Source organism: Sceloporus undulatus, chromosome 6 (assembly GCF_019175285.1).
Source record: "Sceloporus undulatus isolate JIND9_A2432 ecotype Alabama chromosome 6, SceUnd_v1.1, whole genome shotgun sequence".
Taxonomy (NCBI): Eukaryota; Metazoa; Chordata; class Lepidosauria; order Squamata; family Phrynosomatidae; genus Sceloporus; species Sceloporus undulatus.
The window spans coordinates 130,269,427-130,285,227 of record NC_056527.1 but is presented as its reverse complement, the minus strand read 5'-3'; the positions used below and the strand labels follow the sequence as shown (position 1 = coordinate 130,285,227).

Sequence of the window (15,801 nt, the reverse complement as noted above, 5' to 3'; positions counted from 1 at the left end):
TTCAGCTCCTCCAATTAAGATCTAGACTCAGCAAGGATGAGGTGTGATATTTTTGGACAAAATCTCCATTAATGTTTAAAGAACCCCAAATTCCATTTTTGGATGGGAGGTCTATCTCTAATCAAAGAGAACTGCAGAACTGGCCATGCAGTGCTGGCTACTATTTGTGGTTCACAGTGTGTTTTTATGGTATGCCGAGGGCTTCATACTAGGCTGTCTGTCTCTTTAAGCATTTAGAAGCAAGGGGAGTTGCTGTAAAATAAGCTGGAACAAGCAAGTGAGAGTGTGTGTGAGAAATTAGAAAACAGGAGAAGAACTCGAGCAGTTTGAGTAGGTCTTATAGGCTCTCCCTAGCTGCGAGTAACTGGGTTACGTAGGCAAGAAGCTGTACACAACTTCAGCACCAGCAGAAAGCGCTGATCAAAAAGGACAGGGAAAAGGACAGCAAGTTCTCATTGAGTGGAGCAGAAAGCATCTCTCTGCCTTCTTAGTGTGGCACAACCTCCTGTTAGTATCCAGGATGGACTGCTGTAATGTACGTACATGCCTGTATATTATGTATTTCCATATAGTTGTGTGAGTATGTGTCATTGTGAGGTGTACAGGAATGCACGAGGCTGTTGGGAAAGACTGAACTTAAGATGCCAAAGGAAGATGGTCATGTAACTCTTCTTTTTATGGATGCATAAAAGAGCAAGCTGTGATTCTACTGGACTGTGCGGGTAGAATTGAATATTCTGAGCTCCTATTTATATAGTGAGGGAATGAAGAATCTCCTGGCTTTCCTTCGAGTTTATGAACTTCCCTTCTTGGGGAACAGATAGGAGGCAAGAAAGGAACTGATCGGCTCTTACTAGGAGGCACAGTTTGTCTGAACTCAGTGACATATTGGACACGGTTTTGTATCAGAAGAACTCATCTGCCCATGCTTCTGCCTTGGTTTGAACTGTTTGTATGCTTTTACTTTTTAGTTTATCTTTGCATGTGTTTTTTCCCCCCAATGATGCCTTTTGAGATCTTTAAGGCAGCTTCTCTGCATGGCACAGCATTTTCTAGTTGCCAGAATACTGAACATGAAATAATAGGACCAGCAGACTGTTAGTTTATGTGTGGGAGTTGCTGCTTATTTCTTGTTGCTGTGCCAGGGAGAAAGAGAGAGGGAAAGGGAAACTGTGCCTTTTATTTAAGGAACTGAGAATGAAGAACAGGCAGAAACTGGTACTAAAAGCAGGGATCAAGGCTTTAATTCAGTTCAGCTCACTCATGAACATGTTGAACTTTGGACTATGGAATCTTAAGCAGATTTGTACTTTTGATGGCAAAAGAACACAAAGACGATGTAAAAGGGAGGAAAGCATGAACTGTGATGTTTAACACACAAACACATGTCATTTCATTCTTGAGCCTTTCCTATGCTTGCACCATGTCAGAGTGGGAATCATGCATCTCCCAGATGATGTTGGGTTGCAACTCCCAGCATTCCACACCATCGGCTATGCTGGCTTGGACTGCTGAGAAAGGTAATACTACAACATCTGGAGGAATACATGATTCCACAGCACTCTGGATGGAACAAACCGATAAGCTGATGATTCTGAATTACAACTCCCACCAGCCCCAAACAACAAGGTTGTGGGATCTTTATTGACCCAAGGGTTGAATTCCATTTCAGAAAAGTTCAAGGTTTCAAGGGATGTCATATTGAGGATGAAGCAAGCTTGTTTTCTGTTGCTCCAAAGACGGTGACATGGAGCAATGGATTCAAATAACAAGAGAAGAGTTTGACTTTAAGAAGGTCTTCCATTGTGGGGGAGTTTTCTTCTTTGGAGGATTTTAAGCAGAGGTCATTTGAATGGTCACTTGTTGGGAGAGCTCTCAGTGTGTATTCCTGTTTGGAAGGGGCTTGGAGATGTTATGGTCTCTTTCAACTCTATGGGATTCTAGGAGAGCCATATTCCAGTGGAAAGTGGGCCAAAGGCTAAAGGATGATATAAAAAATACAGTCCTCCCTCTGTATCTGCGGACTTGCAACCATCCATGGATGGCAGGCCCATGTCCCCAATGGTGGTGCATGCACATGGCCATGCTGCCATTAGGGACAAGTCCAGTTGTCCACGCTCCAACACTGGGCTGTCACTAATGGTAGAGCACCCACATGCCCATGGCACCATCGAAGTTCCATTGTCTATAATGGTGGTGTGGCTGCATGGCTGTTCCGCCATTGGGGACAGTGTGGACTTAAGCATCCGTGGATTTTGGTATCTGCAGAGGGGTCTGAAACAGGTCTCCCAAGGATACTGAGGGCCAACTGTATTAATATATTTTAGGATAAAATTCTAATTTCCAGTAACTAACCCTTCAGAGAATCATTTCTGTGTTTGGGAAGGGGAGGGGGATATATAAAACATGGAAAACTGCACAGTGATGATGTAATGGCAAGAGAGTATGAAAATCCAGGGATCTAGGCCAGATTGGAGCACCTAGAAAGGCCTGAAATTCTCCACCTGTGCTTCTCCATGTTCAAATATCCTGTTAGTAAGAGAATACGGAGTACAAACTATTCTGATGAGCCATTCCCAATTAATATGATCCCCTGTTTCTGCCTTTGTTGAATTGTTGACAACTTTATTAATTTTAGTGCAGAATTTTTAAGTTGTGTTTTTTCAGGATTCAGTCCTGACTACCATGATTGAGATGAAAAATCTGGGTAGATGTAGGCATCATCTTGGCTCCTGTGCTCCTGTAGGTAACTTCAGATGCAGGAACATTAATGGCCTGATGCAGAATATTCTATTTCATATTCATCAACCAGTGAGGTCTTTTTTGAACTGTAGATAACGCAATGGGACAGTCATTTTTAGAGAACAGTTTTTCTTTGTTCTGATACACCTTTAACTATTTCGGGTTTGTTGTGCACACTATGGAACCACATCGCTGCGAGTTCGAGTTTGGTTGCACTTGAATAAAGATGGAGTCAATGATGCAAATGGATCTGAAGCACATTCAAGGTGTGTATTTGCATTGGTTATTCACACAGCTGAGAATGTGAATCTTTGTAAACCACTTAGGGAGTGCTTAAATGCACCCATAAGCGGTATAGAAATGTACTTGCTATTGCTTTGGAGTGCCCCACAATGCCTACTTCTGTCTTCCAATATGGCCGCAGGGTTATATAATGCACCTTTATGTGCCAGGCCTAGATGGTGGACAAAGGTGTAGCTTGAGGGTGTTGGCATTGCCTCAGTAATAATTCCCCACCCTCACAAAATTTTCTTTCAGTCCCTAGATTTCTAGCACTTCTGAGGGTAAGACACTGAAAATGGTTCACATGTCAGATTTTCTTGGTTTGCATTCCCTTGGTAACTTTTCCTGTTTCTTTTTTTGGATACAAAAACTGTATTTCTAAATGCTTGTCTGAAGTTCTAAGTTATGGCAATGCTAGAAATTTTGGGACTGAATGAAAGTGTAATTTATGGGGGCAGAATGCTTATTAGGAAGGCAATGCCCTCATTTTGCCCCCCCCCTTTTAGGTATTTCTCTGGTGCTGGAATCAAGAGGACAACTTGGTCTGAGAGTAAAGATGTTACAAGAATGGCCCGATTGCCCTACATGACCAATTGGATGGTATGCGGCTGTTTGCATTAAAAATATTGGCAAATATTGACATCCTCTGCCTAGTGGAGTTCTGGTTGTGACTTTGAACCTTCTGAAACTAATTTTGCGACACTTTCTCCGTCACGTCTTGGCTATTTCTCATCGCATAGCTAGAATCAGATCGAAACCTTGATGTTCATAAGGGAGAGAGTTCAGCCATCCTCATTTGAATCCCTGCATTGTGTATTTAGGCATATGAGACTGCCAGCTATTTGTGTTTACAGTGTAATGTCAGAAGTAGCCCATTAGTATAAAGAGGAAGCCTGAATTCATTATTAAAGGCCTGACCCAGAAATTCATCCCTCCCCCTGTCCACAGTGGAACTTCTCCACAATCATCCTTGCCAACTCAGGAAATGTTTAGTTCCCAGAGGATGTGAGTTTGTTTTCAGCAATTTCAATTAAGAGATGGAAGAGTCATATTTCATTGCATTAAGTGAGATCAAAATCAGAAAGCACAACCTTGTAGTGCCTCTCCTTCCACTTCTCCCACTTCCACTGCCAACAGATGCCATGTACATAAAACTGTGCCTGCCTCGAAGGGCCAGCTGTGGCTTCGCATGGAGGCTGTTGGTGTGCTCTACAAGGCTGTATAGCAGGTTGGACCAGTGCATTGGATTTGGGGACCTATTTTTATGCACACAGAACCCAACATAAACCACACATATTGTTTCTAACAACAACAACAACAACATAAAAATGCACACCCTCCAACTGTCTTGATTTGGTAGGGTCAATCCTGATTAATCCTTTGTTGTCCCACATTTTCAACTGCTTTTAAAATGTTCCAGCTTCCCTCCCTTGTTCTCTCTATTCCTCTTTGTCTTCAGCTTACTTCAGTTGCTGCAAGATGAGTTTAAAGTGGGAAAGTAGTTTGAAATCGGTTAACTCAGTAGTGGGGGGAAAGGAGAAGTGGCAGTATCTTGTCCTTTTCTATAACCTAGAGCAAAAAGCAAATGACTGCAGCCTCTGCTAGCTTGTGTGTTCTTCCTTAATAACCTTTGTCATCTTGACCACACTCTGATGTTGCTTGGCCACACATCTCTCAGTTTTCATCTGAAATATTAAGGAATATGAAAAAAAGTTTGCTTCTGAAAAGTGCGCATCTTTTAAATTAACTTTTATGATGAGCTGGAAATACAGGCCCATTGCCTTCCTTAGAGGCTTCCAGGGGAGGCAATTCATCCTCCTTTTTTTTCTAGAAAAAAGGGTAGTCTAATCTGGAGAGATAAGGGCCAGAAACAGACTTGCGAGCCAGTGCTGTATATAATGTTGTATAGGTTTGAAATATAAGAGCAGATATCACATAACTCCTTGAAATACCAAGAAGCAACTCCTGTCTTCTAACTATCCTTCTTCAATCTGATATCTTCCAAAAGTTTTGGATTCCAGTTCGTATCATACTCCACCGTTTTAGACTCTGCTGGCTGGCCATTATTAGAGTTGCAAGCCAACACATCTGGCAGATACAAAGCTGGGGATGGCTGACCTAAATAGAGACTTCTCCAAGTCATAGATTTCTCAGTGTGCCATGGGCAGAGAAGAGTGCCATGGGGTGGCATGGTTGGGAGCCTGACATGGTCCATGGATTTTGTTTTTTACTTACATCTCTTAGGGCACCAGTACAGTATTGTACAGTACAGGGCTCAAAGCAAGTGTGACTATCCTTTGGTTCCCCAAATGTTTTGTACTACAACTCCCATAATCCCATACTATAATGGCTGGGACAGATAGGAGTTGCAGTCCAAAGCTTATGGAAGACTAGAGGCCCACCCCTACCCCATTCCTAAATAGCATCCATTACAGTCTTTAGGAAGATATGGATCAAGAAAGGCAACTGAGGACTTCTAGCCCAAAGACTCCCAAAACCTGGAATAGGCACCATGGAGTATCCAACCATGAAATGGGATTGCTAACTGACCAAAATACCATCTCGGCCAACTCCCGCACCTCTAAGAAAGGTCTGATCTCCAGGTATCTGCAAGTCACACTTCACCATGGCAGAGAATAGAGCAAGATAATTTGCTAGTGGTGTCCAAACAACTTATTGTTATAGGAACAACCATTCAGGGAACGGCAGTCTAGACAAGGTAGGAAGAGGTGGTAGAGAATCACTGACTATGGAGGTGAAAGTAGAGCAAAGATCTAGTTGATCAACTATCTTATGGTCTGGCAAGTTACAGGCAGCTTATCGGTTTGTTCCATCCATTAGACTAAAGCAATAGGATATGAGGAGGGTTATTGTATCTGCAGTGTAATTATAGATACTTGATCCGTCCTCTTAATTATTAAATACTATCAGAAAACAGGTCAGCCATATCTTGTAGCCAATACACTTCCTTCAAAGTAACAACTACTCTTTCAGCATCTAAAGGCTACACCACTTTGTTGTCACATAAACTCTCAAGGAGATGAATCCAATGTTACTGACAGTTCTCCCAGACTGGTGTAAGTGTGAGTTCTTACAAGGTTTTGCAGGTTGCCATTACTTTTCTATCAATGCATCCCATTCTTTTTTGGGGAGTGGCTGTTTGTAGTAAATGCTTAGATCTGCACTCGGCTCTTCTAAAGTTTTATTTTCCCCCAGTGGGTTGTGTGTGGTTTGCTGAGGTGTTGTACTACCTCAGATTTATTTCCACCTCTTTTCTTTTAATTTCTTCCCTTAGAATTACTGTATAGTAGGGGGGCATGGCTAGCCAACCAACATGGCAGTCACTTAAAGAAAGAGCAAGGCAGGATCTAAATTTTTCACAACTGCAGTTTAATTAAGTGGACATTGCATCTCAAAACAAGGTGCAAGGAACAAAATTATTTGCGTATCAATCAGTTTTGGGATTTTATTGCCTGGCTAAAGAAGACAAAATCCTACCAGAAGAGTGAGACTGACACGATATGTAGATCGAACAGAGGGAGTAAAGGAGGGAGAGGAGACCACATTCCAACTTCAGATCTACCTTTCCTTGTACTTCTTCTGAAACATCGTCATAACTCTCCAAACCCGGAATTCCATCCTGAATTTATCGTGACTCCATTTTGCTCCAGAGTTATTAAATTTGACATCAATATTAAAAAAAGAATATGAAACAACTCTCTGGAGAATTATGCTTTATTTTGTTATGGCTGCGACATTAACTATAGCCAAAAAATAATAATAATGGAAACTTGAAGAAGTACCCAAAATAGAAGATTAGAAATTGAAAGTCTTAGACATGAGAGAATTAGATATACTGGCATTTTTTTAAAATTAATAATAGATTTATAAACAAGGTAGAAAAAGAATGGCTTTCTTTATTCATACATTATATGATAAAACCTATTGCATGTTACATATATTGCATCTTCAGATATTTATCCATGTCCAAGTTTATTGTCACGTTGAGATTTTCTTTGATTCAACTCCCCTCCCTTCCACCATTTTCTTTTCTGAAGGCATGTATATAATTTAGAGATTGCGGACTTATTTGATTTTAGTAATATCTCATCTAAATCATTCTCAGTTTTACAAAAACCTTCCAATTTTAAGTCTATTTTGAATCCTTTGCTAATTTGCTGATACGGGAACCAATAACATCTATTCCTATTGTCTTCCAATTCCTTACTTGTTTTTAATATTGGTTTCGTTCCTTCCGACTTGATTAAATCTTCATGTTTTAGAGGTCTTTCTGATTGTGTTGCTAGTTCAATTTTCTATGCTTCTTGTGGAGATAGCCGGCATGGAAACTGGTTGTAGAATTTTATTTTGCTTTTATTCTGGATTGTTAGTAGAGATCTTCTTACAATATGATGATTAAATTCTTTGTTGGCTTCTGATCTTCTATACCACAAGTAACCGGGCCAGCCATATCTCCTATTAAAACCTTCCAAATCTAATAAGACCGGAAAGCTGTCAGGAATGCTTTATTTACTTCTTGCACTGCAGACCGGCCAGTATGGCAGATGAGCAAATTAGGTCTTTTATGAAACATGTCATGTCAGATGGTATCGATCACTTCTGCACTTCCTTACCTGCTCCGTTCTCATTGTTTGCCAAAGGAATGGCCACACTTTCAATACAGTCTCAATTATAGCATTGTAATTCTAGTTTAGTAGCCTTGGTTTCATCCTATGGAATCCTGGGATAGCCTGGTGTTCTAAATATCATCTCCCTAAACTGTAAACTGTAACTCAATAGGAAATTATAATGGAAGTTAAAGGACAGTCAGACTACTAAATTGTGTAGAATGAATGAGCCCTTACTCAACTGGGTCTTCCTCTTAAGGCTTCCCAAAAGGCAGTAGTAGGCCGATGTGATGTGGACTCCTGGTGTTAATTTTGTTTTCTTATCTCTTGTCATAGGAAGGGTCTTGCACTAAGCTTGATGAAGACATCTTGGACATTCCACTGGATGACCCTGATGCCAATGCAGCAGCTGCCAAGATCCAAGCCAGTTTCCGTGGGCATATGACCAGGAAGAAGATTAAAGGAGGTGAAATAGAACGCAAAAGCAAGGATCCGGAGGCCACAAGCAGCAATCGTGCAGGGGACCTACGTAATGGAGACTAAGTATGTCCAGGTACGGAAGTATCGGCCCCAGCTTGTTTGCTTAGTCAGGTTGGAAACTGAGAAAAATAGTTTGCTCATATTTCGATATACCTTCAGAATACAAGTCTTTGGTATCTTCAAGCCTAACAGGTGTCCATTCCAGATGATGATTTTTTAAAAATTGTGCAGGCTTTTCTGTCTCATTCATGACATTTTATGAGCAGAATCATCCACTTTGAATACTCTCATGTCGCTCTACCACGTCTTTTTTCCAATCACATGAAAATCTGTTCAGGAGACAGGATTCTGAAACGTATTTCTTAACAGATATTTACAATAAGTTTAGACCTGAAGAGCTCATCCAGAATAAAATATATAACAACACATGACATAAAATACTGTACAGTCATCACCTCTGATATAACAAGTGGGTTGCAAAATCATGCAGTATCTTTTAATTGACAGTTAGAAGATGTTTGTGAGCACTTTTGCAATTGGTTATACAAATAGTATGGTATTTGCATGTATTGTACAAAATGTCCTAGAATATCAGCTCTACCATACAGATAAATTAAAGGTTCTTTATGTATTTTAGCGCATTTTTGAAAGACGTTATCACTGACAAGCTTTCCATTGCCTGTAACTTTGATATTTACCACACAAATGGCCTAATATATTCTACTAGTAGTTTTAGAGCAATTGTAGTTTTCCACATTTTTTTAAATGCAAAGCCTCGCCATGACTGATATTGAGCAACACATGGGAGTTTTAGAGCGAAAACAACTGGAAGGCCATGTTTGCCCACCCTTGCTTCAGGTCATAAAATTTCAAACACTTTTGGTACAGGATCTAACATATTGTCCAACACTTCATAGATGAAAACCAGGATAGCAAATGGCAAAAAGTTCTTAATGAGGAAGAATACACAAGCTAGAAACTGCAGTGGTTTGCTTCTGCCTACTGGGAAAGGGAAGCTTTGATCACTCTTCCATCTTCGTGGTGAGTTAACTAGAAAGGAGCATAGACAACTTGCTAAGAGCTGCTAAGAGCTGTTTCATCAGACTTGCTCCTCTGGTCCCACCTTAATGCTGTGCCATTTCTGGGAATAGAAAACACAGGGCAAGAGCCTATATGAAGTGGTAGTAATACTGTCCAGTACTGTATGCTCAGTTCAGTACTCTCTCCTTGTAGTGGTGGCTGTCAAGTCCCTAGAAGGGCTGCTATGGGTTTTCTTTACCATTGGGAATGGAAGGAGGTGGGAGAGGCAATTCAAAAGATTCATCTGGTCTGGTCTTGTAGCTAGAAAGAACCAGGGCCATATTGAATGGCATATTGGGAGTTGCAAATAGAAAAAGTAAGTTCTCTTAACTGGAAAATCCCACCTGTGCTTCTTCTCAACATTGGCAATAGAAATTGCAATGTAAAGAACTGGTTGTCCTTACGCCCAAAATTAGCTGTGTAATTAGATCAGCCACTTGCACCCCCACCAGCCCCTGTTCCTTTGCAGCTTTTAGCAAGATATCATCAGCCTGTCTTCTCTCTTCAAATGCCTAGAGAATTTTCTCCTGCCGAGGCGATAGAAGGGTGGGCCTTCTGCCTACTTGATAGGTTGCAGAGGAGTAAAAGGAGGTGGATGTAGAAAGCAAGAGGAGACTGAAACAGAAATAGATGTATAAAAGTGGGCCAGAGCAGGTCCCTGGCACAGCGTGTGAAAAAGTTATCTTTGGGGAGTACCATCCCCACAAAATTATCCAGCATGACTACTTATCCACATTACCACCCCCAGAAGTTATGCCCTGCCACCATTTGCTCTTTGAGGTCACAGAAAAGTGTATGTTAGGGTATATTTAAAGCAGAAGTCAGCTCTCAGCCACAATTTTTTATCCGTGAATTCAAGCATACACGGCTTGAGAATATTTTTTATTATATTAAAAATACAGGGGGGAAAAACCCTTGATTTTGCCAATGTATAGAAAGGCTACCAATTTATTATGCCACAGTATGTAATGAGACTTGAGCGTCCATGGATTCTGGTATCCACAGAGGTCTGGAATCAAACACAGCAAATACTAAAGACGGGCCACATGCGCCCCATTGTTTTGCCCTCTGTTTGTCCCTCGCGCATAGATGAGCGACACAAGTCTCAAGACCGTGAGAACAGAGGGAGAACCGTGCTTCTGAAATCCCTCCAGACATGTGATTGTTGAAACAAAGTAAAAGTTTTATTTACAAGTCAGGCTGAATACTACTGTATATCCCTTTTAGTGGATGGGGTTCAGAATGGATATATTGTTTTGTGCTTTATTACACAGTTTGCCAGTTTCCTTATTTCTCTATTTGTTTAATTATAACTTTATATATGTTCCCTTACAAACTAGGTCTTTGTAACCCTTCTGGTCTCCATTTTGTCTTCATGTTGTCAGCATGTTTCTTTTAAGATGCTGACCAAACCATCTTTTTTTGTGGAAAAGGGTCTGGTCTGCTTCTCTCTCTCTTTGCAGCTGAAATTCACCAATACCAATACTTTTGAAATTTACTAATATCCCAACAAGAACCAGGGTGGCAGCAAATCCAGGATGGGTGTACTTGCCCTTCCTCTTCCCATTTCTTTTCTCATCTACACGCCCGCCGTCTCCTGCCACCCTGCCAGACCCATAAAGGACTGTGGGTGATGGCGGTGTACTACATTGCTCACCCCCATGTCCTCTCCTGTTACCTCACATGCTGGCTGGCCACTTGCACATAACCGACCCAAGATTACTGGGGACAGCCAGGGAACAGAGGTAGCAGGAGGCATTGGAAGCAGTGCACATTGCCTCTCCATTTGCTCCACTGTGCTGGCTTCCTCCTCATGGAGAGAGCCAAGGCAGGAGAGGCAAAGGCAGCAGCAGCGTTCTCCTCAGTAGGAGGAGAACCAGACTGGATGTCACCTGTCCTAGGATGTGTCTAATGTGGCCTGGATCCTCATACCTTTAGTCATGCAACTGCCATCTTGTTTAGTGTTTCCACTCAAAGGTAGAAAATGCTAGGCCATGCTAATTCAGGGATCCCAAGAATATCAGTATCTAAACCAACCTTTAAAGCTTTTTTTAGTGACTATGCATAAGAAAACCCAATTCGTGGGTTCATCATAAGTAAGCAGGTGACTTGGAAGACACACACATATATACACACAGAGAGACATCCAAGGTCCTAGGTAGGAACATCTTCCCCATAACCTGTTTCTTGATCCTTTTTAACTGGACCTTCGAATCTTCTAAATGAGAGACTTAATATATAACAATTAATTATCCAATGTTCTTTTGAAAGATAGGAAGCCTCCATTGCATCTGTTCTTCATTTTAGCTTTTCCTGTATATTCCTAATTTTAAAAAGTTATAAGAATTAATTTTAGTTTTAATTGGGCCTGATCCCTGTGGAAGAGGGCATGCTAGAAATACAACTCTATCACGGAATAGTCCCAGTTTTAATTATGACTTTGGTTTGTTCTTTTTGACTTATGTAAGAACAACAACAAAAAAATTATCTCTTCAAATATAAGTGTGGAAGAATCATCTCTGTGTGTCCTAGATTTTAATGTGGCAAGCAAATCCTACACACTGGATGTTAGCATGGAAATATTAACTCCCCAAAGGAGATGGACCTGAATTTGCATTTAATTTCTTCCTTAGTAACACATGAGCACATGCTATTTTTAAACCTCATATACTGGAAATTATACATAAAATAGAGTCAATCAAAGCCAGATACTGTGCAAGAAGCTCCTTACTTTTGTGTACATCGGCACATTGTGGGATTACTGTGTAGAAGACAATGACATAAAACTACATGAAATCATAGTGTTGGAAGAGGCCACAAGGGCCATCACAGTACTTTGTTGACTGGAATGCATTATATATTTAAAACCTTCCATTCTTAAGATTTACATAACGTCCATGTGTCTACTCAGTTATAATTTCATGGTATAAGCTGCTGGGTGTCTTTCGTGATGATTTTTCCCAAAAAGGAAAAACGTGAGGGATGAAGTTGCAAGGCAGGTTATGCAGCATATATGCCTCTCTCTCCTACAGCACTTGGTACCATCTCCCAGCAGCTGCCATAATTTTTCCTCCCAGTAATGAAGGGGAACAGAGCAGTGGCAAAGAATCACGGTCAAAAACAAGATCTACAAAACTAGAGGAAAAGAGTAGTTCTCATCAGCCATCTGGCATAAAATAAGCAGGAGCCAGTGTCCCATAACGCCCCCACAAGCTTTTTTTTGAAACCTCAATGAAAGGCCTTTTCTCCCCTACACTTTCTCATCCAAATGGAGATGTGAGTCTTTCTCTTAATGCTTTCTCCAGCTTCATGTGTACTTCCTGCCTCTCTCCTAAACCTGCTGTCCTTTCCAAGCATCATGCACCGTACACTGGCTTCCATCCATGATTCCATCCATGATTCAGCACATCCAGCTAGAAACTGTCCCTGGCTGCTAAAAATCAGACAGACTTGTGGGTTGCTCCTTAGTGGCAACTAACCCTCATCTACAGATTACAAAACAGCATGATAATCAACTGGATTTCAAATTATGTCGTCTTGCTTTTGATTATGACTTCAGTAGGGTTTTTTTCTTGTAATGGGCTAACATGGCTCTCTCGGACTTTGTACAGCAGTTTTGCAAGGAGCAAAATATATGGCTGGTGTGTTTTGACTTTTAGACCTGTTAGTCCTCCAGATTTTAGACTTTAACTTCTAGAATCCTAGACCATTAATATGGCCAACTGAGGCTTCTGAAAGGTGATGTTCACTTATGGCACATCACAAGGTTCTCATGCCCCTCCAGTGTCACTCTAATCCCTCACTGGCTTTGCAGATGCTAATAGGAAAGGGCAGTGTGCTAGATGACTGGGACTCAACCATTTATATTTCCCACAAGGTCTTTGAGGGGGCATTATAGAAAATTAAAATTGTGGAAATTCCTGGATGAAACATGGCATAGCAGGGACAGTTCATCTATTGGTTCTGGAGTAGGGCCAGTTCACATACCTGTTGGGGTCTCAGCAACTGCTATAACAGAAGCAGCCCAAGATGGTGTTTGTGACTAAAGAAATAATAGTGTTCCTTCACAGCTGGCTTATGGACCGGCAGTTAAATTGTACTTCAGTACTAACAACAGAAGAGTACCACTGCACCTGAATTAGCAGGCTAGGCAAAGGGGTTGAGAACAGTTTATCTGGTCGTAACAACAGGTTTTCTTGGCTAGAGTTGTTCAGATAAGATATGCATTGCCTTCATCTCAGGCTGAGAGCATATGATTTGCCCAAGGAGGGTTTAATGGTTGAGCTGGGAATATGTCCAGGGTGCTGTTGTTGCTGTTGCTCCCTGTCATTTGTTGGGTGAGGCAAATGTGACTCCAAATGGGTTCTTATCTTGTCTCTATCTTAATCTGAAGGCAGCTTCTGACTTTTGCACAGTTTGTATTTCAGAGGGCTCAAGATATTTGGAAGAAGTGCAGAATGTATTGAAATGTCTGAATTAGACTTATAGCTCCCTACTCACCAATGTGACACAACATCCCATCAGAGTAGCATAAATAGTTGTATATGTAGATATCTTGGACCAACGTAACCCCCATATAGAACATCAATAGTGTGCAATGCATGCCAGTGACTAGGCAATGCACAATGTGTTACACACAATGCATAGTATGCAACTGCAACACACAACATTGCTGTATGTGCAACTCCACTTCTGCCACTGTCTGCAGTGCACTCATAGTTGCACTATGGTGAACAATTCTAATGCACAGGACTTTTACATTTGCATGACGTTAACAGTATGCCAGCTATTGGGTTTTAACCTACCTGGCAACATTAAATATTTGCATACAGAACATTAAGAAAAACAAAATTAAAATATCCAACTATTGAAGTGCTGGAGCTTGAAGTGTGTTCTCTGTCATCAGTTACACAATTTATACTATCAAAGAAATTATCCTCACTAAAAATAACTTTATTCCAAGTAGCTCTCCAAATTAAAAAAAAATTGGTTGTGGGATGACCCATATCTTCCTAACAGTAGTATAGAATAAGGGTGGGCAACTGTCCATCCAAATGTTGTTGGACTACAGCTCCAATGAACCAGTTCCAATGAACTGGGCTGGCTAGGCTTGATGGAACTTGTAGTCCAACCATATCTGGAAGGTCACAAGGGGCCCACGCTTGACACAGTGCAAGCTATTTGCCAGGAACCTGACATTCTCACTGTCAAAAAATAAACCTCAGATCCACCTTGTGCAAGGATTGAGCAAAAGCTAAACATGTCCTAGGCTTCCTTTAATCTAATCTGGATAAAATCAACCAGGTTCTCTTTCTGTAATCATTTCTTCCTTCTCCACATTACAATTTTATCTAATTAGGGGAAATTATCTCAGGCTGTGGTCTTTCCACTTAGAAATAAATGGTTTTGCTGTTAATATTGTAGGATTGCTGCTGATTTCCCTGTAAAATGCAGATCTCAAAGTAGAGGAGAAGCTATTTAACACACTCAGTGAGATATCCAGGACCTTTAAAGAGCATTGGCAAGGAGGTATCCAAGAGAGGGAGAGAAAGAGAAATGGTGTTCCCATCCGTATGTCCTCATAAATTTTGGCCTCGGATGTTCTGGAAGCATCTGTAGTAGGAAGGAAGCTGTTGAGTAAGGTCTGGAAATGGCCAGTTCAATTTGTCTCTTTCCTCTTGCAGCAACAAAGAAGAAATGGATGGAGAAGCAGCATCCAGATAGATTTCTAGCTGGTCCTCTGAACAACAACCTTCTACTTCCAGAAGAACAATCACCATCTCATGATGTCCCATGGAGTCTGATCATAGATGAGACACAATGTTTCCCCCCCCTTAATTGTCCTTTTCAGAACTGCAACTTCCTCTATTCCTTCTCTTCAAGATACCATTGTTATCATTCTCTGCTTTTTCTTGTTGTATAGATCCTGCATTCCTTCCTGGCATTCACTCTGTGCTCCCCATCCTTTGCACATTTTGGTTTTCTTCCATTCCCAGATTTTTTAAAAAATTAAACATGTACTTCCCTCCCATGCATCTGTACAATAATGAAGAAAAATATGCATCACTTGTATGCATCTATTGCCTGTTACAACTCCTATGACCCTTCATGTTCACTTCAATATATTATGTCCAGCATCCCAACAATGCTTCTGGTATTTACTGCCAAGCCCTAAATTATCAACTAGGAGGAAAATGCTGTGTTTTGTAAGCTCAGGCTTTTCTCTCCCCTATTACTGACAGCAGAATCTGGTGACAGATGATAAAAGTAAAGCATGGAAACCATACTTTTTAGACTACGTCATAGAATCAGCCAGCTAAGCATGCCCACTGGCAATGCTGTTCAACTATAGTTGTTTTGGGGGACTGTGTGCACCCTGGTTCCCAAATGGATCAATTCTGAAAGTTATACTCCAAAAAAGTCATGATTCCAAGTTATGGTTTCAAGTAATATAACCAAACATTGTATTTTGCCCCAGTATCATCTGTGGCTAAATTGGACAGACACAAAACTCTGAGAATGGTAAGAGAAGTATATCTGTGATCTTTTGGGCACTACTACTGACCAACAGGCTATGGCTGGTATCCTG

The 15,801-nt window shown here is 41.0% G+C and overlaps 1 protein-coding gene across 1 annotated transcript; it reads left to right on the top strand.

The window, feature by feature from the left end:
• Positions 1–286: 286 nt before the first annotated feature.
• On the top strand, positions 287–15,795 carry NRGN (neurogranin). The gene is made up of 3 exons (XM_042476806.1): positions 287–535; positions 7,989–8,205; positions 14,897–15,795. The coding sequence occupies exons 1-2, from the start codon at positions 521–523 to the stop codon at positions 8,193–8,195; spliced, it is 222 nt and encodes a 73-aa protein (XP_042332740.1). The 5' UTR covers positions 287–520; the 3' UTR covers positions 8,196–8,205; positions 14,897–15,795.
• The last annotated feature ends 6 nt before the right edge of the window (positions 15,796–15,801 follow it).